Source organism: Festucalex cinctus, chromosome 2 (genome assembly GCF_051991245.1).
Source record: "Festucalex cinctus isolate MCC-2025b chromosome 2, RoL_Fcin_1.0, whole genome shotgun sequence".
NCBI lineage: Eukaryota > Metazoa > Chordata > Actinopteri > Syngnathiformes > Syngnathidae > Festucalex > Festucalex cinctus.
Genome location: NC_135412.1, coordinates 19,489,264 through 19,512,823, shown reverse-complemented (window position 1 = coordinate 19,512,823; position 23,560 = coordinate 19,489,264). Strand labels below are relative to the sequence as shown.

General features: G+C 38.4%; 1 protein-coding gene across 2 annotated transcripts in view; it reads right to left on the bottom strand.

The window, feature by feature from the left end:
- Positions 1–23,560, bottom strand: part of LOC144014045 (ERC protein 2-like) — a 168,839-nt gene that overhangs the window by 106,891 nt on the left and 38,388 nt on the right. For both annotated transcript variants that reach the window (XM_077513538.1, XM_077513539.1), the window contains exons 7-9: positions 19,819–19,986; positions 4,255–4,392; positions 1,524–1,712 (exon numbers count right to left, since the gene is read on the bottom strand). In XM_077513538.1, coding sequence (XP_077369664.1) covers positions 1,524–1,712; positions 4,255–4,392; positions 19,819–19,986 — 495 coding nt within the window. The remainder of the gene's footprint in view (positions 1–1,523; positions 1,713–4,254; positions 4,393–19,818; positions 19,987–23,560) is intronic.

Genomic DNA, 23,560 nt, shown 5'->3' with positions numbered 1-23,560 from the left:
AACATTGAATAATTATTGTTTAAAGCTCTGTCCGGCTGGTCCGCAAATATCGTTGACCTGACCTGATCTAGGGAAATTTCGCATGTGGAATTAAAAAATCTCACGATTTTTTTCCCCCATATTCTCCCATTTTTCTGTAATTTGGCATTTAAAAAAGGATAATCTAATAATAATAAAAATATCAAAATATGATTGTTATTTTGTCAAAAGCAGAATTTTTTTTTTCACAATTTTAACCAAGAATGCTTTCCCACTAAGATGGGCCTTAAACTACCAAATACAGCTCAGAAAATGTCGGATTTATATAAATAGAGATGTTCGATTACAACTTCTTTTCCAGGCCGAAACCAGCATGAGTACTTAACTCTTGAGTAGTCACCGTTATGATACCAAATACTGATAACACTATCCCTCCACCCCCGCCACAAAAAACAAAAACGGCAGATAATTTTAAAGAGAAATCTACTGTTTATATCCCAAAATAGCATTTTTCCTTAATAACATAAACTGAATGGCAATGTTTGATTCTTCTAGTTTCTAAATTTTAGTTCTGGATTGTTATTACTGGCCCTTCCCTACATATAACAGATGAAAAACTGAGCCTTGTTGAGGCTACAACCAGTAGAGGATTACCTTTAGCTAGTCCTTGAAAGCTCCTGATAAACATTCACCTTGTTTCAAAGCTACTGGCTGAGAGGAAAAGTGATTCCCCACATCACCAAAAAAAAAAAATACAAATAGATATGGTATGTTCTATGAATGGCAGTTCAGGTACTGTTCTTGGAACCTAGTTTAAAAGTTAGTATTGGACAGTTTCCCTTGGATGGGCCAGTGTGCTACCTCGTCGCCAATCAAAATGGACAAAATAAATAATTAAAAAAAAAAAACACAGTAAAACTGGAGCATATGGGACAAAATGAATGGTGCTACTGTCTTCAGTGCGAAAAATTGATCTAGAAAATATTTACTTCATTCTCGTTTATTTTTTGATCCAGACCAATGTTATTGAAATCACTTTTCTGTTTCAATTCAAATACATTAAAATGAATGAAAAGAAGGCATTTGTTTGATATATTTTAAGATTTGAACTGTATTTATTGTTGATTGTTTTAATGTATTTGAAACGGTTCTTAATGTTTGCATTCTGGAATTTACGGTACAGCATGTCTGTGTTTGTGTGAACATCGATGCCACTGTTTCTACTGTACATGCATACCACTCACAATCTTCAGCGTGCACAGTGCTTGAATCAACAAGCAAATCATTTCAGCCATTTGTTATATTGGTTTTGGATTATTTGGGTTTCATATCTTGGTAAAAAAAACAAAAAACAAAACTGAATACAACGAGGAAAATTAAACAGCACTGACATTGACACTTTATAATGTTATCTCCCCCAACATCATTTGTTTCAATTGCTCCTCTCGGGTCCTGTTGAGCATATAAATTTGTTAAACACACACTCGCTCACGTTTCCACTTGTGAAGCCCCCTTTTTCCTCCCCGCGCTCACCCCATACAGACCTCTCCGTCGGGCCTCTGGCCTTGGGTTGGGCCCAGGATCGCAGGCTGGCCGGGGGACAGTTTCTGAGCTTGGACGGCTGCGAGCTTGTCCTTCAATTCCTGATTGTCCTTCCGCAGTCGCTCTAACTCCTCCAGTTGAACCCTGTCAGCCCGCTCCTTCTGTTCGCGAAGGTTCTCAATGACTCGCTCCTGCATGAGACGTCAGGAAAATTGAGAGGCATGAGATTGACTCTGGTAAAGACCTTAAAAGATATTATCTACTTATGTGCTTATTCCCATTAAAGCTATAAAGCATTTCACTTCCAAAATGCAAACGATTGTCCGTCCTGGGTGACTACTCACTGCTATCATTAATGAATCATAGCCTTTTACTGAATGGGCCCAACAGCGTGTTTGGCAAAGGGCAGCCAAGCTCATAAAAACAAGTCTTAAATAAGACCACCGTAAATAATAGCCGGGTCGGGGAGAGATCAGAGCAAGACGGAGTATCGAGACAGATTTATTGAAAATGGATAATACAGTATTGGAGATCACTTCCTTACAACTCCACGCTGACTCCTGATAAAACCGAGTTGGAATGTTTATATCATAATTCTCCCTGTTCTCTAATCGCAGCAGCACGGCGTCGGGCAGTGGGCCGAAACCGCGTCCACAGCACGGGTGGTTGCACGTACAAGTTTAAAGGTGTGCATAGTAGTAGATGTGTGGACTGAAGCGATTATCAGGTGTTTATTCAGGTGTTTATTTAGGCACACAGCGCAGCTCAGAATTGGGCCTTTACGATGTGGCATTGCCGCGTGATTGGCAGCTTTAAACCCTTGGGTAAATTGGACAAATACGACATCTAACGAGGCCTGGCACAGCCGTGCGTGCGGGGCAGCTTTTGTAGGAGCAAGAGAGAGAAAAGAGACACGGAAATGGGAAATGGGCCCTGGGTGTTTTCCTCGTATTATGTGCTATCGGAAAGATGTTTGGTGTTTTGGGATGGAGACAGGAAGTCATTTGGGAGGGGGCGGGGGCTTCTTGCCACAATGAGGATGAAAGTGTGGCGTGCAAGTGAAACGTGACTTGCAAACAATAGCAGAGTCGGACACAGTCACAAAAGCTCCAGGCTTGGTCTGGGCACTAAACTCCAGCATGTTAATTAGGTCCACAGTACTGTGGCAAGCTGGTTTGTAATTAGCAACACACATGATCACTCTTGTAAACACATTACACACACATTGTAGACCGCAGGCTTGACAGTGCTCTTCTCATCACAGCTGAATTCTACGGTAAGACGGCTGCGTCACAGGCAAGTTTGGGCTAAACAGATGGGACAAATTTAAACAGGACATTATCACTGTAGGTCCAAATATGGTCAATTTCATATTGCTTCACAAATTGATGGTATTGGTGGTTCCCTATGCCGTCTGTTATTTCGCACTTTATTAACTCATTCACTCCGAGCACATTTTTCGTTGTTTTACTGGATTTTGACGGATTTTGCAAGGCCCACAGAATATTATGTCCTATTGCTATCAAAACATGGAACCTACCAAAAGAAAGATTAGTCTCTCTTCTTTCATCAGGAAAAAAAAGAAAAAAAATTCTATCTGTTTCCATTATGCAGCAATTAGCATTAGAATATAGCAAAGTTTCATAATTATTCACAAATCTGTTTAAAACAATGGGAAAAAAAAAAGCTTTTTGCAACATGGCCCAGGTTGATCTCATACTCTGCTGCCGCCTGATGGCCGTTTTTGTAATAACTACCATTGCTTCAACCATTCTCTTCAGTTCAGAGGCTGCATCAAAGCTTTCTATATACTCTAGCATTAAAAAAACAACAACATAAAAACGTATAAATACGGCTTTGGGAGCACGGTAATATTTAAAATAAAACGTATTTATACGTTTTTGGGAGCCAATGAGTTAATAAGGATGTAACGATTATGGCAATACTGTACCTTGACATCACAACATTAAAATTGCTACAAAATCATCATGTCACGATATTAAATTAAAAGAAGCGCAAGGCGGGTTGTATTCCATTTGTGACATTCTAGCACCCTCTGGTGGTTAGGTTTATCAGTATAGTTTAATTTTAACTCAGAATGTTTTTGCCACACTAACAGTATACTGCATATGGCATATTAATACCAACTTGAACAATGTTTTTGTTATGGCTTTTTTTTTCTAATTTCCTAAAAAGTTTTGATTTTGGAGATTTGCAAGTTCAGGACAGGATTACCGTATGTTATTATTACATAGTCCTCCCAACCACCAAAAAGGAAATTCCTATCAGACAAAATATTCAAGATGGATGGATGACAGAAGGTTCTGCACAGGGCTGAATCCTGATTCAATGCTCTCTTAAACTCCCTCCATGTTTCTACTTTCAGTTTTCTCACATCTACCTATGTGGTCCTTTGTCTATAAATTAGGAGGCAGGCATGTGTCCATAAATTATGACAATGAGTCATAGCAAAAGTAAGATAATGAAACCTTAGCAATTTCATTAAAGATCTCTGTACCTTGATGAGTACATTTTTCCTGACTGTTAAAACCCGAGTGGTGGTCTAATGGTTTTATTTTGTGACCTCACAGGATCTTATGAGCTGGTTTTAGGATCATCATTGCTGTTTGTTTAACTGCTGCTTAGAAAACATGATGTGATCATTTTTCAAATGAATTGTCATCTTAGTGTATTTTTTTTAAAAATTCATATTTGCACAGTGTTTCCTTGTACCTTCTCAGACAGGGCCTCCTCCAACGTGGCAAGGGCTGTGTCTGTGTTGCTGGAATCGGTTTGAAGGCCTTGCACCCGATCCCTTAGTCCAGTTAGCTGTTTGTCCTTGTCCTTTAACTGCTCCAATAGGTTCTCAATCTGTCAAAAGAAGGCCAGAAAAAGCAAAGTGAGGCCCGTAAAGATCAGGAATGGCTTCATATAGTTCATTTACGTGAACATTTAGTTAAACAAAAATGTACACTGAAACAAATGATATTAAGACATTGGGATCAGTTAAGCTTTGAGAGCTTTGATTACATTTGTTATAATGTTGAAACATATAAAACACATATTTAGTTTCCTTCCTGGAAAACATGTATCAAGCCTTTGAAAGGTACGCCTGTTGTTTACATGGTAGTGGATTGTGAGTGTGTGTGTGTGTGTGTGTGTGTGTGTGTGTTTGTGCTTAGTTATTTACGGCATGTAAAAGAAAAACAATTACACCAATAATGTACATGCAGAGAGAAAAATTTGTGGCTATGAGGATGAGTTGAATTGACCTTGGAGAGAACAATGTAACATGATATTCGATGTTACTGGGGGAAAAAAAAGTCAATAAAGTAAGAAAAGCTATTTCTCCAGCATTTTATTTCAAATTCAAATGGACCCAAATATGACTATGAGTAATAAAACTGAAGGTTTATAATACAAGTTCAGAACTGAAATTTCTGAAGAAAAAGTGGCGCAGTGTAGCCAAATCTTATGTATCCCCAGCGCTTCACTGGGACAACAAAAAGTCAATCCAAGTTGAAGGAAGAGTTTTATTTCCATCTCAGTCTCTTTTTCTGGTCGTCTTCGGACACAACGCACAATTCAGGGAATCGATAATAGAATAATCACCCCCCCCTCCCCCCCAATTCAGAATGGAGCTTGAATTTAACAATATAATTTTATTATGTATAAGTAAGACGTGAATTTAATAAAAGCAAGAAAAACCCTTCAAGCCACATTCCAGTCATGGGTACAGAGACAGATAATGTTGAAATCTCCACAGCTATTGTACAAATGAATCTAATTAGTGTGCAGACTTTGGAGTGCTCCGCTCTCTAGAGGGCAAGCAGCAAGCTTTAATGGAGCCATCTTGGGTTTGGCAAAAGAAGGAAAGTAGCAGGAGGCAATGGGAAAAAATCAACTTGTTCCCTTCAGTAAATCTTGATTGTTAATAGCCGCCATTATACTTCAAGCTAAGTACGCTGATTGGTCAGTACGCAAGTGATAGGGACATTAAACCCTTCAGGGAATGATGAGAACATTTCACACTACCACTGACGGAATTCCAGCAGCTCACACTAACTGTGATTTCAAAGTGGTTCACTTTTGTTATGCTCAGTTTCTTATATCTATAATGTAAATAAATTCTATATTTTCACATACTCTACAAAAATTCCATGAGTGGGAAAAAAAAAAACACAGTCTTGAAGAGGTCACAAGATGGAAAATATTATTCCAGAAAGGATTCTGAATACTCAACTGTGGAAGCATTTAAATACAATCTTCAAAATACTGTATGCCCGAAACACTTGCACACACTCATGCATATCATTGCTCCTGGCCCCTATGGACACCACAGAGCCCTATTTCAGGTCAAATTGAGCATATCGCTCATGCTCTTAGATAAATCATTACACTCTTCATGAGGCTGATGTTTGCTTTGGCCTCTTTACATAAAATAACCAGCAGTCAGTAAAATATTGACCTTGACGTTCAGCCTACTGCGTCTGTCTTGTAAAACCCAACTCAGGTCTCAGACTGAAGGAATTTGTCATTGGAGTCACATCTATCAGGAAGGGAATGTGACATTTTGTCCCAAATGTCAGGAGCTCGGAACTGTTGAGGATAGAAGCTTTTTTTTTTTTTTTTTTTTTGGGTATGGCTAAAACGCACACGGTTGGCTTCGTGCCTCTCTGGAAAGTCGAGCTTTCCTTTAGGAGCTTGGGTGTTGCTGATGAGAACAGCAGTCAACATATCAGTACATATACCGAGCTCCTCATATGCATACAGTGGGCATTTCATGTATGATTTTCAGACAGCTCCGACTCCCAGACACAAACAACTCAGAAATGTTTACGGCGTTACTGATAACTTTATCTGCAAGTTGGTGGAAGCGTGGACTATATAACCTTGAATGTCGCAGTGCTGATGCAACATGAGTGAGCCAAGAGGCCTGCATAGCTGAAAACAGACGGGAAACTAAAATGGTGATTCTATTAGGTTGACAGGCTCTGAAAAATTAGTGGGTTTGATCAGAAAATGATGTAATCACTCATCAAAGTTATTTTAGTTAATGAAAACTAATGAGAAAAAAAAAATCAAAAATCAATTTTGTTAATGAAATGAAATAAACAAATATTCTTTAAAATACAAAAACTAACTGAAACTACATTTTATGTTGACAAAAAGAACTAAAACTAATAATATTAATTACAGCAAAAATGTCCTTCGTATTAGTCTTTGGTAATTAAGGAGCCTTTGGAGATGATTTTAAATAGACTTAGACTTGACTTTATTGATCCCTTTGGGATGGCTCCCTCTGGGAAATTTACATGTCCAGCAGCAATAAGAAAAGATAATAAAATAACAAATAATTCAATCAATCAATCAATAAATACGTTTATTACACCAGAGATTGAATTAATAATAATAATGATAATAATAATAATAATAATAATAATACAATGAAAAATAAGAATTCAATCAATCAATAAATAAGGTTATTACACCAGAGATTGAATTAATAATAATAATAAGAAGAAAAATAAAATAAAAAAAACAAAAATTCAATCAATAAATAAGTTTATTACACCAGAGATTGAATTAATAATAATAATAATAATAATAATAATAATAAAATAAAAATTCAATCAATCAATAAATAAGGTTATTAGACCAGAGAGTGATTTTAACCCCTTATCATATGAGCAATTTTGCCGAAAATGCTTTAAAAAAAGTTGCATTCAAAGTAAGTTTGAAGCTGTTCCTGAACCATTTAAAGTTTATATATATTTTTTAAGAATGTTTGCCCACCAGAGACCATCCAAATTTTATTTGGATTTTAACCGTAATAAAGACATTTGAAAGTGTGTCACACAGCAGTGATGTCATCTAGCAGCAGCCAATAGAAAAGCCCCTTCAGATGACAGCGCTCTAGACGACAAATTTGCCTGCTTGACTTTTGGCTCCAATGGCTCGGCTCGCTTGCTTTTCATTTCACTCAGCCGAAATGAAGCACTAGGTAAGAAAAGTGTTCTTTTTTTTATTTTTTTTTATTTTACCATGGTGTTTATTAAATGTTCTGCGCACAAATAATACGCATAAAAAAACAAGAACTACTTATGAAACTAACAAACTAAACTAAAACTAAGCATTTTTTTTTAAACTAAAACTAATAAAAACTAACAGAATCACCCTGAAAACTAATTGAAACTAAATAAATAAATAAATAAATAAATAAATAAAAACTAACTGAAAAGAGGGCGGCATGGATGACTGGTTAGCACGTCCGCCTCCCAGTACTGAGGACTCCGGTTCGAGTCCAGGCTTCGGCCTTCCTGGGTGGAGTTTGCATGTTCTCCCCGTGCCTGCATGGGTCTTTTCCGGGTACTCCGGTCTCCTCCCACATTCCAAAGACATGCATGGCAGGTTAATTGTGAGCTCCTAGGTGTGCGTGTGAGTGTGGATGGTTGTTTGTCTCTGTGTGTGCCCTGCGATTGGCTGGCAACCAGTCCAGGGTGTCCCCCGCCTACTGCCCGAAGCCAGCTGGGATAGCCTCCAGCACCCCCCATGACCCTTGTGAGGAGCAAGCGGTTAAGAAAATGGATGGTGTTTATTTATTAAATATTGCGCACAAATATGCTTAAAAAAACGAGAACTACTAATGAAACTAACTAAACTAAAACCAAGAATTTTTTTAACTAAAACTAATAAAAACTAACAGAATCACCCTGAAAACTAATTGAAACTAACTAAATTAAAAAAATAAATACATAAAAACTAACTGAAATGAAAATTCCAAAACTATAATAACTCTGAAAAAGCCAATATTCAAACCAGAATTTCAACAAAAGGATTGTGCCCCCCCCCCCCCCCCCCCCCCCCCAACAATATAAACTGTTAAAACATCAAGGTTAACACAACGACAATCTGCACCTCTGATCACTGGCTTGCTATTACATTGTGGTTATAGTTTGTTAATAATATTGTTACTCGAGCTCAGTTTAATGTGATGAGTGAAAAGCTGTTGAAAATGTGTTTCTGGCAAAAACACTGTGACCTAAAAGCAACATGTTCCAGAGGAGAACCACAAACTCAGTTGACCCATCTGTCTTCCATCCAAAGAAAGAACAAGAACTCAGTGGCCTCCGGAAGAATCATTTCAGCAGAACACCGAGGCGGCCCGGATGGAGCGTGACCACCATCGCATTACAATTGTTTTCTCTCAGGCTTTTGGACCAATAAAATGAATCAAGAATCAGTTTCATTTAGCAAAAGTCAATCATGTCTGCATTTTTCTCCACTTGTAATCGACAATAAACACCAATAAATAAACCAAAAGGACTAAGACATTGACATCCACACATCAGGCACACACAGCTTCACTTACACAGGACAAGTGAACATAATGTAGTACCAGATCGTGTATTTCCCAGGAGAAATCTAGGTCACAGTCAGTCACACTGACTTCAGAGACTACAAAGTGAAAAATAGCCCTGGATACCGAACACGCTGTGATTAAAGCAAAGCAATCAAACATTCCAATCACACACGCACAAGGCGACTTTGTTACACATTATGTACATGTAAACAAATTGCTTCAAAGTGTACACCTGCACGCTTGTCTCGCTCTAACCATCCCCACGTCTTCATTCTCACATTAATCAATAATCACAAACGTCCTCCCGCTTGAGAGCTTTCAAATGTGACTTTTCAAAGCAAAGGAACACACAATTCAATCATGAAGCTCAGGGGAGACTATCACCTCTCCGGTGTGGCCTTCGTTTAACCCCCAGCCGTCTCTCAATCACATCTCACAGCCATCTGCGCCTGGGCCATTGAAATCAGAGAAAGCAGATGAAAGCTGTGATGTGATGTAAAGCGACGCCCCCTTCTGGCCTGTTTCTATCCACCAACAACTCATGTCATATGAAGTTTGGACTCTAACAAATAATGACCAACACATCCATCCATCCATTATAGTATGCAGATCAACTTCAGCTCAGTTTTGTTTTGTTTTGTTTTGTTTTGTTTTGTTTTTCTTTTGTCCTTTGTTCGCACATACTTTGTTGTTCTTGCGTAATCTGGTCCACAAAAAATAGTGATGCAAATCTGACCATGTGGCATTTTAGGAAAAACAAAACATACTGTTGACTCAGTGACTGACAATGTAAAGGTTCGTGATGACACACGGGAAACGGCAACCCAGGATCACTTTCTTGACCACCATTGGTGTGTCTCAGGGAGTACTCATACAATATTATGTGTCATCCATTCATAAGAACAGAGCGCTGACTACACAGGAAGAGGGAGGAGAAATGATCTCAAAACATACTTCTTCAATAAGAAGTACAATTGACCGAGCCATCCATCTATCTTCTATTCTGCTTGTCCTCATTAGTGTTGTGTGTAAGCTGGAGTTTACATCCTGAACTGGTCACCAGTCAAGCACAGAGCACACATGTATGCAGAACTAGCTTAGGCTTTACACAATCAGGATTTTGGAGCCGATCAGCATTCAGAGAGTTTAAAAAAATGATAACTGGTCCAATCAGAAGATGGACCAATATATCTAAAGAACTTGTTTATTTATTATAAAGTTTTTTGGGACAGGGTCGGCCCACAAATAGCCAAAATTCACTTATAATTGACGCCAATTGAAATGCATTGGGGGAGGAAAAAATGATTAAACCCTAAAAAAATCCTCCCATAAAAAGCTGATAAACATTCAATACACTGAAAATGAGGTGTGTAGCTGGCGCTAGTATTGCCCCTGAATGGTTGTCATGGCAACCATTCGGGCAATACTAGTGCCACTTACGGTTCGGGTCAAAAAGTTTGGAAGGTGCTAGAATGCGAGAGACAGACACAAAGAGAAAGAGAGAGAGAGAGAGAGAGAGCGAAGCGAAAGAGAGTGAAAGACTTTCTTTGGACAATTTATCTACCACTGGTTAACAGGGCGCACACGGTATGTTTGTTTTGTTTGTTTATGAATATTTGATTTAAAGAAATTACTGTAAATATTGATTGTAAATATGCGCAATTTCTTTGTTTTTAGTTTTCACGGTGTACCATAACTGTTCCATGTTGGACGAGGAATAAATCGATTGTGGACATCAGTACAAAGCGTGATTCTTTACCGGGGTAGTTACAACATAAATTGTTTCATTAAAATAAACTGAAAAACAAAACTATAAATGGTTTTATGTACATTTACAGTCAAATAAGAACATCTTTAAAAATAATAAACTCAAACAAAGACTGCATACTTTTGTTGTCATGGCTACCATTCCAGGGCAATACTAGCGCCTGCTACAAGGTGGGGGGGGTATTTAAAAAATAATAATAATAATCGCCTAATGTTTTTTTCCAGATGGTTCAGGAAACATGAAAAATTGAACCACTTGCATCATGAGGAGATAATTTAAGCAAAAAATATTTTTTGCAAAAAAATGACTTAGGCAATTATTTTAAGAGGGTGAAAAGGAGGGGGGAGGAGGGGAGAGGAGGGGAGGGAAAAAGATTTTATTAAAAATCCGACTGTGCATGCTGTTAAACCATGAATTAGCACAGAACATCTCTGGAATGAACGGGAGTATGTTTGCTGTAATGGTGGCATAGCTCAGTGGTAGCATGCTTGTCTCCCAAGCCAGAGTTTGTGGGTTCATTCCCCCACCCGTGCCCCCCATGTCAAAGTGTCCATGAGCAAGATACTGAACCACCAGTTGCTCCTGATTCTGTCGCCATCAGTAGGTGAATGCAATGTCGTGTCGTCACTGAGAGACTTAAAAGGTGGAAAAGCGCTCTACAAGTGAAAGACCATTTAGAAACTTCACTTAACCAACCATGCCTGCTTGGAATGTGATGGAGGGCCACCCAAGCGAGCCGGGAAACATGCAAACAAACTAATGTCATCAAAGCTAAAATAAGTAAGAATATATTCAAACGTAAATGTTTTAGCCCAACAAAAGAAAAGTATCGAACTGCTTTCATCCATCCACTACATTGCATACACGTCAGGCATCTTGGTTGCTTTACATGACCCGTCCCAGACACTCCAGCCAAGAGAATCAGATCACTGAGTTCCAGGAGCAAAAGAAGCACGAGTAGTCTGAACTGCATTACGTCATGCAATGTGCATGTTAACAAATACTTATTAAGCAGCAACTATGTCCCAGTCTGACTGCTGGGTGTAATGGATGACTTTTTCTGTGAAAACAAGTCAAGCTGTGATTGTCATCACGAATGTTTGGCGTCGGGTCAAAGCAGTGCACACGGCACTACAACATAACAAATCTCCTCCTCCTCCTCTCCAGATACCCTGTTGCATCCATACATACTAATTAGAGAGTAAGACACATATGTGGAGCACACACAGAGCACCAGTTAGACGTAGTGGGAGTTTCTTCTGCTGAGCACAACCAGCAGGGAGGTAAAGCTTCAGCCTTTGAATAAAGACAGATTGTACTTGTGCGAGCCGAGCTCTACCTGACCGTGTGTGTCTGTGTGTTTTGGCTAAGTTGAGTCATGTCTCTGCACTTTAGGCACAAGACAATATCTCGAGCCCCCCTTCAGCTGCAGAATGCTATGGTAATTGCTGTGTAATTACCCTGTTGCTTGATTCTCCTGCTCCCAGTGCCATTAGTATTTTTTTTTTCCTTTTTGTTGAGAGAGGTTGGAAAGCGAGAAAGAAAAGTTACCCACGGAGGACCACTGCAGATGTAACATCTTAATGTAGTGTTTTTTTTGTTTCAAGATTTGCTACAAGACAGATCAAATGTCGTCTTTCTAATATGTAAATACCAAGAAAAGTATCATCTAGTAAAACTTGTGGCCTGTTGAGACAAAGCAAGTGAGCTTGAGATACGGTAAATTGTCAGACCCAAGTTGTCATCAAGTGCGGAAATCTTCAAATGTCTGCGATTTGGTGAGCTCAAGTGCAGGTGCTGCGGTCAAGGCAAAAGATCGACTTGGATAGCTGGAGACTGACAAGCAGCTCAACATTAGGTTTATCCTGAATGATGTGTAGCCCGCATGGCTCCAATCAGTCAGCCTCAGGCTCTCAACATTAACCCAATCTGATTGTTGATAGGAGCAAGTAGAGGGAGACAAGGGTGGAGGGGCGGGGAGATATCATTGCCGGAACTTCTCCAGCTCCGGCGGGCTTATCGGCAGCCGTGCTCTGACTGGTCAGATGGAATCCATTAGGATGAAAGACATTGGTGGACTTACGCTGCAGCAAGAATGTATAGTTGAGCGTTATCTCAGACGATCTGAGAAGTACAGCTGATACACGCACTCAGTCACTTAGCTGGATTACCTCCAAGGGAGCCCACGATGTATGAGCATGTGGAGAACTTTGCAACACATTCACTGATACCACAAATTTGCCTTTCTAGGACACGCGCTTGGTAGGGGTGGAATCTCTGACATGAGGCCGATTCGATATGTATCTCGATACACAAGTTGCGATTTGATTGAAAAACGATTATCTTTCAGAACAGAACGGTTCGATACGGTTCGATTAAGTTTGGGAACGATACGATTTTCGATTCGATACGATTAATTTCAATATTCAAAACTTATAGTGACATTTGTTGCTTGTAAACATTAATCTTAAAACACCACAAATTTTTACAGTATCTACAAATGTGTAAAAAAAGAACAACAACAATGTCTTCTATATTTTCATATATTGAATCAATTATTTAAATGGACCGGAACAAAGGGCTGGGCGATATGACTGAAAAATGTATCAGTTTAAATATTTATTAGTTGTTATTGACAGTTATAATTGTTTTTTGTTTTTTAATTCAAAATCAGGATCAGGAAAACAAAAGGCTGATAATTCAATTTGAAATATAAATATTTAACCTTTAAAAAGACACCAACACAATTAAACAGAATATGTCCACATTGTGAAGTATTTCAGAAACATAAATTTAAGACATGACATAAACCTACCGTCCAGCCAAAAGAAATATGAAGCCACCTTATGGAACAATAAATCTATCAAACACATTTTAACAACTTAATATATCCAAAAATATTTACAAAAGTGCATTTCCCTTTTTATTAACAATTTTTGTTTTTAACAATTTTTGTTTTTAACAATTTTTGTTTTTCTTTGCCATCACATTCATTTTTGGTTAATGTATGACATCTTTTTTGTTTTTTTAATCTGAGACACGATGACCACGGAATCACGACTGTTTGTTTTGTTTTTTGGGCTGTCGTTCATTTTGAGTTTGATGACGTAATTGCGGGCACGTCTCAGTTCCCTGCTGCTCATGCTAGTTGTGTACATTGACAGGGAGCCACAAACTGAGAAATTAGATACTTGCAGTGTGCATTTAGCTTAGCTGGTGTGTTGGCTGTGGGACATACCTGTGTCGTTTGAATCCATGCATTGGATCGTCACGGGAGTTATTCTTTTTGGCTCGCGCGCAGTACCAACGCTGGCCCGGGACATACAAGTGCACCGAGAGGACTCGATAGCCATGGGAAATACCGAGATGTACGGCACCGGCTTCTGCTAACTGTCTCCACTGTTGCATGTTGTCACTCGTTGTGAGCGCGCGCGCGCACGCCGTGTCGCGAGCACGGTGTTGACGGTAGGCTCCCCCCAAGGTGCGTAACGTCTTTGCATTATGTTTACAACATCCGGGGAATGAAGCGTCTCTGAGTGCTACTTTGCTAGCTCTCTGTAAACACGGAAGTAGCTTGAATAGTGCTGCTACTGAAATGTAAACAAAACAAGTAGAGCACGGTGCAGAACTCTTGCTATTGTTATGAAAACCATAAAGCCTCACTCGCAACCGATTCACAGCAACGCGATATCCGGTCTACAGCTTTACAAGCAATGTATCTAAGGATTCCCGGCAGATTTTGTATCGGTTGACAAGTCTGCTACCGATACGGCCGTTTAGCTCCCCTTGACGACCCATGGTTCGGTCGAATCGTTTTTTTGTCCCACCCCTAGCGTTTGGAACATCAAAACCAGCTATCGCGAATGAGCCTTGAGTTGGCAGAACTGTACATATTCAGCTTAATGGGTTCTTTTAGGAAGATAACATCATCCATAAGCAACCTAAAATGAAACATGCCTTCTCCCAAAAGACAAATAAACATACTTTAACACAAAAACAACAAAAAAGATTTCAATTCTTAGTTAAAAAAAAATATGACAATTTCAAAATGATGGCTAGCCACACAGCTGCAAAAATGACAACAAAAATATCATACCATGCACAACAATCACCTCTCTGTCATCTTAACTATTTTACTGCCACACGTTATCAAAAAATATTTTAATATGACAAAGGCTTTGATAATTTACATCATCCGTGAAAAAGTTCAATTTCATCAGATTTCATCATGTTTCATTCTAATTTCATACGCAACGAGCCCATTTAAAAGAGATACAATGCTGCCATCTGCTGGCCATAGATAGTAAGTGTTTTTGATTCCACAACTAATTGACCAGGCAGCACGTGCTGCACTTAGACTGTGAACTGCCCATTGATTAAAAAAAAAAAAAAAAATTTAATGTTTATGGCGGCATACATCATAATTTTACTAATCGTTATTAAACGTTTTTGCCGGTCAAAGAGTTAAAAGTGTATACTTGGAATGTAGTCTGCATATACTTGGGCTGAGTTTTGGAAATAAAGTCTGTTAATCACAGTAAATGTACACTTCACTGGAGAAATTCCTTAGCTGAGTGGCACACAGGCAATAACTGCCCTCCCTGTGTTCTGGTATTCAACAATGAATGTGACATACTCAGGAATGTGCACACCTTTAGATTTTCAGAAATGTGTGCTTGTTGGTATTTTAGTACCCGTAGGCAGTATCTTATTTTGAAATGACTTGGTCAGAACCATCAAAAAGCCCAAAACGGGTCACAATACTGCCTACGGGCTACCATCGATTTCGAGGTTTTAAAAGCTTTATTTGTCAAAACGATTGTTGCATGAACAGTTGTGGCTATTTTCAGTCAAAACTGGCCTTTTCACACCGCACTTAGCAACATGCAAAGCACCACTGACGAACCCATGTGCTACACATGTGCTTGAAGATATCCCATTCCACACCCTCGAAATGAAAACTGTTCAATTCAAGCGCGGTGTCGCAGTGACATCAGAAGGCACATCCAATATAGGACAGAGTCTGGCAGAGTGTTTTCAGAGTGCTAACAGCAAAAGACTCCTCCTTGTTACTTCCTAAAGTATCAAATATGGGCAAGCTGTCATCCTTGTGCACTGCCCTACAGTACACACCAAGAAAACCAAGTGTAATGTTCTCCTAAAATATGACATATTCATGTACCAGTGCTGCAAACACAAACAGTAGTTCAAGAACTTTGATTAAATGAAATGAAGTCAAACATTCTCATTTCCACTTACACAGAGCCTCAAATCACAAGAGATGCCTTGACTCACGTATATGTTGAGTTTGTGTATATTCAACACATAATAAACACTGTGCCAATGCTAGACTAATATTTTCCTTTCAATCAAAATACAGAGCCCTCTCTTGCTATCCATTGCATTTCATTCAACAGTGTCACTGTTGTTTCGACGTAGTGTGTAAAACATGAAGCAGAAGGAGGGAGAAAATGGTCAAAGTGAGTTGTCTCAAGACAGTATGGGTACAGTACATACCACGATTGGGCAGCCATGAGCCTATGAGCTGTGAGACTTTCTGCATCTACCGATTTAACAGGGGACTTGAACAATGAGTGTTAATCAACTGTAGCTTGAAACTTGTAAGAATTTCTAAAAGGAAACATCGGGGGTTTTTCAACTAAAATAAAGGGCAGAGTGAAGGAAGAAGAGAAATGTAGAAGTCGAGATTTTGTCTTTTGTCGGTTCATCACTATGTGCATATATATATATATATATATATATATATATACACATACACATACATACATACATACATACATATACATACATACATACACATATATACTTCTATGTCCAGTGCAACCAAGGCAGAGGTAACTGGAGCTGCCCGTCTGCGGTTGCCATAGGGAGGGAACCTGATAGTGGATACTCTACTTCTAAGCACAAAGCTTGGCTTTTTAAAAGCATGAATATGGATTGAGACGACCACAATGTTTGAACATGAATAACATATGCATGCCAAGAGCGCACCACAACCATCTCTGCCTCTGTGCCGCGTGCAACCCCAGAAAGAGAGGAGAGGGGAGGGAAAGAAACCAAAAATGAAAATAAATAAATAAATACATGCATCATTATGCATTGGTCACGGTCACACAGACGAAGCGGTTCCAACAGAGGTCCCACTGTTTTGCGCCGTGCTATGGGAAAACAAAAAAAAACAAAAAAAGAAATGAGAAGGTAGAAACCTTGCAAATTCACATCCATTTGTTCACTTAAAGGCCAGTTGCTCATTACTCTTATTCAGCCTCTAACTATTTGAATCAACCTGAGGCTCAAGCTACAGCAGTGACATCATGCTGCCACGCTATAAGTCAGAGTGGCTGTCCATGGAGAGGCCTATATAGGAAACATTGGCAATCGCCTCCTGAGACGAGAAATACACACAAGCAGGTAACGTATCCCTTGCTCTATTAAAGAACAGGTATGGCACAAATGAGGGGTTAAAATAAAGCTTTTTACCATTCTAAAGTTTCATATGTCATATCTTTAGAACTTTAGTTTTAAAAGATGAAGTGCGGTGCTCTGTATGCTGGTACAATATAGAAATAAGGAGTAGCGAAAGAGCAGCAGGTATGATTTAGTACAAATGCCAAAGTGCCAAAGTTTTAAGACGCAAAACTCTGTAATATAAAATCAGTCATTTGTATCATATATTTGGAGTCACATTCATTTGTCTTTTACTTGTACACCCACATAAAAGGCCTATGGATTGTTTTTGGCTTTTACTTTTCCAGATGTCCATCCATGAACTGTCTGGATTTATTTATCTATTTTTTTCTTTAGCAGTTACACCACTACCACTGCTTAATGGCTGAAGTGGGCACCAGGTAAGTGGCGTGCAAACCAAGTAGAATGTGTTTTGGTTGGATCAGCACATGTATACCGACGATACACAGTCGGTCCATGTGTCACTCACGGTTCAATACTGCGAGAACAATTTTTTACTTGGTCATTTTTTGGAGCAGCCAGCATGTTGTTGACACTTGACCAGCAGTAAGATCCTCAAGTTTGCATGTTTCAAACCAGGTATAGAATAGTTTTGGAATTGTAGTTATTTTATTATTTTCTTTTTGAGGTTTTCTTTTTTCTTTTTTTAAGTTAGTTTTAATTAGTTCTCAGAGGGACCTTTTTTAATGCTTTGATTTAGTTTTTATTAGTTTTAATATTATAACATTTTGTGTATTTCTTGTCTGCAAGATTAAAAAAAAACAACATCCTGTTCAGGATTTTGTAGCAAAAATTCAACAAAAAATATTCTTTTAAAAACATTTTAATACAAACAGCCACAAATCAAATGCTGTATAACAGTCTAGCTGACACACTGTAAAAGTACCACAACTCCCAGATGACTGTTCAAGCATCCTCTTTGTCCAGCTCACGGCCGTGTAATATTGAAATAAATACAATACAATAAATACAATGTTCAAACCTTCATAAATTTTATAAAATGGGTATATTACTGTAAAAAAATATGCAAAATTGAACTTAAAAAAAAATCCGCGATACAGCGAGACCGCGAAAAGTGAACCGCGTTATAGCGAGGGAAGACTGTATTATCACATGGTCCCTTTAACATCAATAACCTTTAACTTGTTGAAAAGAAACGTTTTGAGTACTCACGGCCATCCAAAGGACACATGCCAGCTCACTACATGTCAATAAATACTTCCTCACTGGGGAATATGGGGTCTTTGAAAATTAAAGACTACAGTTCTAGATCAGCTTGAACTTAAGAAATATCCTTAACTCGTGCCATACAAATCAAAATGCTGCGTCTTAAAGATCACAAATAATGAAAGACAAACTTGACTAATTACTATTGCTGGCTGTCAGTTTGTATAAGTTCTCCTTTCATATCAAACATTGTACACACTGTAATTGTCTGTCACAGACACAAAATGAGAGAGGGAAGAGACAGAACATAGCAGAGCAGCCCAGAATAACAGAGTGAATCTTAAAAAAATAAATAAATAAATAAAAAGTGCCATCTACAGATTCATCAAAGAGAAAGAGGGGTTGACAGATACAGTAATTTAAATAGAACTACTGTACACGCCTCTTTGGTGGCGCTCCCTTATGCATGCCAGATCCATCATACCAGCATCTACTGAAATTCAAACAGAATTTGCCTCTCCCTCCCACTACTCGTTGAATGGGTGCTGGTGTCTGTGGACCTCACTCTGCTTCATCTAGCCTTCCCTCCTTCCTCTCTTTAGTTTTTCCTCTGATCTCTTGAGATCTCCTTAATTTTCTGGAATTTAGAGGTTTCTGGGGTTGGCGTAAGACACTGGTTTTGTAACCATGTGGGTGGCAGGTGGTCTTTAGTTGTTGCTGGATTTCACTTTGATCCATCTTTCTTTCCTTTGACCTTTCCTCTGGTCTCCTGACCTTCTGAACGTCACGACTGTGGCGAGACTCTTAAGTATCCGGTTAAGGTGAAGGGTAATAAGATTTTTATTAGGTTTTAGGTGAACTAATGAGTACAAATTTACACTAATTCATACGCACGCACACACACAAATGCGCACACAAAAAAAAAAAAAAAAAAAAGAGAGAGAGAGAGCAATAATGATGAGATGTTGAACCGGTAAGACTGCCGAATGAACAATTCTGAGCTCTCTCTTAAAAAATTTTTTTTTTTTAAATTAAAAAAATAAGTCCTATCTTAGCTGGTAATGGTGATGGAGCTGGTGCTGGTGAGGTGTATAATAGGTATATATGTATTTTGGTCTGCAATTTTTGATTACCAAATTATATTGGTGTGATGCCAAGGATAGGATTTAATAAGTTTGACTTCTTCCTACCCCTTTTTGGACTATCAGTTCATGTTTTCACTTGGAATATTATTTGTATTTTTGTTTTGTTCTGTGTTCTTAATTTGTATTTTTTATTTTGTTAGTTTTTATGACCAAATGTTCAAAATAAACTTCAACTTCATCTTCATGCTAAGACTTAAATGAGATGCTAAGAACACAAGATACTAAGAAAAGCTAATCAGTTTTGTGTTTAACGTGATAGAAGTGTTGAAAGAGTTCACAAAAAAAAAAATGTCAACGCAGGAAAGTCAACACATGATTGAATACTTGATTTCTGGCTGGTTTGGTACGTGGATGCAGCAGCTTACCTTTTTCTGGAGGATGTTGACTTTCCGCTCCTTGACATCCAACATATCCTTCATGTCTCTGATTTCTCCTGTGAGCGTGCTTTTTTCATCAGTCAGGTCCTGAAGCTGCTTGTTCTTCTTTGTCAGGAACTGTTCTTTTTCTTCCAAACGTACCCTCAGAGCATCGACCTAAAATAGTAAAAAAAAAAAAATAGAATTATACAGAACTGAGTACATTGTGGAGGGTCAAACAGTTTACACAAAGTCTCATTTGGCCTTGTAAGACATAAGCAAAAAAAAAAAAAAAAGGAAATAAAATTAATAATAAAAATAAACTTGCAGTGTAAAAAGTGTGTGTAATATTTTTTTACCTAGAGTGGCCCACGTGGAATAAGCGATGAAATTGACATGTTTCATTGATTAACTTGTTGATTTTTGAAGGTTGCACATGTTCAACTTCGTGCTAAGTAAAGCACACACATGAAAGTCCCCTTTGGACATATATCAATGTTCTTCTTCACTGCCTGCTGTGAGGAACCCACACACACACACACATAAAAACTTTTCTGTCTGTCATGAGCACCATATGAATCTCTCTGCTGTAACTCAATGCGAAATTACATTGCCAGCATATCTTGGACCATTTCAAGAGATAAAACTACAAGTTTGTTTGTTGAGCTGAATCAAAATGACATATATATTTTGTTCCTCTTTTTTCTACCTCCATTATTACTCACTGTCGTACGGGGCCCCTAAGGTGACATGGTAGAAAGAAAAAAAAACTTTGCGTTCCCTCGCAAAGATTGAGGGTATGTTTTTTTTTTTTTTTTTTATTATTGAAAAGGTCCACAACATACTAAGGTTATTTTAATTAACTAAAACAAACAAAAAAATTAAAACTAAAATACTAAAACAAAAATTAAAAAAACAATTTAATTAACAAAATAAAATAAAAATGTTTTTTTTTAAATGAAAACTAAAACTACATTTTATGTTTACAAGACTAACTAAAACTATAATTAGAGCAAAAATGTCCTTCGTTTTAGTCTTTGGTAATGAATTTAATACATGAGCCTTTGGGGATTATTTTAAGTCTGATTTTAAGTCATTTATTTTGATATTAACCGGAATAAGTGTGTCACACAGAAGTGACGTCATCTAGCAGCAGCCAATAGAAAAGCACCTTCAGATGAGGTTGCTCCCATGGTGTTTTTTTTAAGTATTGCGCACAAGTAATACACGTTTAAAAAAAAAAAAAAAAAAAAACATACTGAAACTTGTTAGGTTCTGGGGTTGGATCCCAAAAATGTAGACAGAAATAAGATTTTAACTATTCATTCACATCGAGAGGCATGGAACAACCTTTACTAGACGAGAAACAACAAGAGTTGCACAGAGGAACAGAGGTAATAATCCGACAAAAACACACACTTCTCAGATCGGCTTATATAGACAACGAATCAATCTGATTGGCTGTGGCTAGACATGAGGGTAACAGGACTGATGTGGTATTGTCTAATTGGCTGTTGACCATATAAAGAGATTAAAGATTCCTGACATCACATCGTTTCTGACATCACAGCTTAAGACCAGTTGAAACTAGATGCCGGTTACATCAGTTCAAAACAGACACTTGACCCAACATACAAATATCGACACGTGACGCAAACATAGCCCTTGCATAACAGTAAACATAACCCTTACATGACCCTAGTCACAACAGTAAGCATAACCCTTGAATGACCCTAGTCATGACAGAAACTAACTAAAACAAATCACTTATTAAATAATTAAAACTCATAAAAACTAAGAACCACCCTGAAAACTAATTAAAACTAACTCAATTTAAAAAACTAAACTCAGAACGAAATCAAAACTAACTAAAATGAAAAATTCCAAAACTATAATAACTCTGCAAGATACAGATGACAAAAAGTAAATATATGCTGGAAAACAATGCAATTTGAACCTAATGCCAGTATGCACCAGCTGCTCGTGGTCTTATCCAAAAGTGTATTCTTAATATTCAGGTCTGCCTACATTTAGGTTGAGAGTATGTTGTTTTGAATGTGACGTGCTCTTACGCACATATGCCTCTTTTTTTTTTTTTTTTGGTTTTGTTTTTTGTATTTGGACAGGAATTGTAATGTCAACATATTATATAAAAAAAATAAAATAATAAAATAAAACAAAAACATACAAACAAAAACAAACAAACAAGCAAACAAACAAACTTGAGATAAATTTTACATTTGTTTCACATCCAAGAGGCCAAAACATGTTTCTGGTTGAGCAGGAGAAAAGAGCAGCCCAGAGGTTGAAGGCACACAGTGGTCTCCTCTCAAGATGCAGTTTAGAGGACGTCCAACCCCCAACAACGCTCCCCTGCCCTCCACTCCCACACACCCCGGTCCCACCCGCCAGTGTAAGATGGTGCATCATGTCTTATATTGCTCCTCTGGCGGACAACCACACAGTCAGACAACTGAGCCAAGTTCTATCCCTTCCCCTGCTGCACTCGCGCACACACACAAGCGCTCACATAAACCAGATGACACCACTAATCCTTGCACCTTAGTGATGTTGGTGTGTTCACATCAATGCATGCTGACGCTCGGGTTCTGCAACATGAGTGCAAAGAGCCTCCGATTCCACCTGGAAAGGAGCAATTTAGCAAGAATGTTCGAGAGAGGCTGAACAGGAAATCCCCACTCTCACCTGCACTGGCCCACTAAGCTGGGATAGTATAATAAGGACACCCTGCTAATACCTTCTAAAAGCGCCGACCGCTGCCAGACAGAGAACTGGAAAAGAGGGAAACTGAGATGGATTGATGTGGAAAGAGAGCTGAAAGGATCCCAATGAGGTAAAACCGAGGGAGAGATTAAGTCAAGAAGTGAAACCTCACATGCGTCGTTCCACTATAGAATGTTAACATTGGTCTGCGAGGGAACGCAATCTTTGCGTTAACCTCATTAAAAAAAAATGTTTGTGTGTACAGAATAGACTATGAGCAAACCTAGTCATGCTAAAAGCAACAACAATTGTTCATGATATCCATGACAGAAGACACAGCCAGTGGTGTGGCCAACTTCAAAATATAATTTTTCCAAATGCAGTAATACACTGTAGTGCCTAATGGTCGCTTTTATTTTGACATTATTCCCGGCAGTGTGTCTTAACTCACTTTTTGAGTCACTCTGGTTGCTGTTCTTGAAAACTTTTGCCATCGATGTCAACAACACAAGTTTGTCCTGAAATCAAGTTTATTCGCTCATTAAAGGCGCTAAAAAACCTACCGAATTACGCGGACATTGTATTATACAGTGCCTGCTACCAGCATTCAGCTCAGTGTTAGCATCTCCAGCGTTAGCGGCTATTTGCCAGCTAGCAGCTAAGCAAGCCAGACATTGAGAGCCATTGGATTACTTTTCAAAGGCACTTTAATAAACAAAAATTACTGCGCACAAATTGATGCTGACATCCTAACACAGCTGCCATCCTACTAATCACTTTTGAACAAAGCTGGCTCACTCAAATTTGCTGCTACTAGTACTACTACTACTACTACTACTACTAACGTAACAGCGTTTCATCGATAAAAATCTATGGGGAGAGATTTATTTAAAATTTCAGAAAAACCCAACAGAAAATCAGGCAACATTAGCAGTAAACAACTAGCTTGTGTCACTTTGATTTGAGAAAAAACGTCAAGCCTTTGTGATATCCCCAAATAAATTATCAATTAGTTGTCAAAAATCTC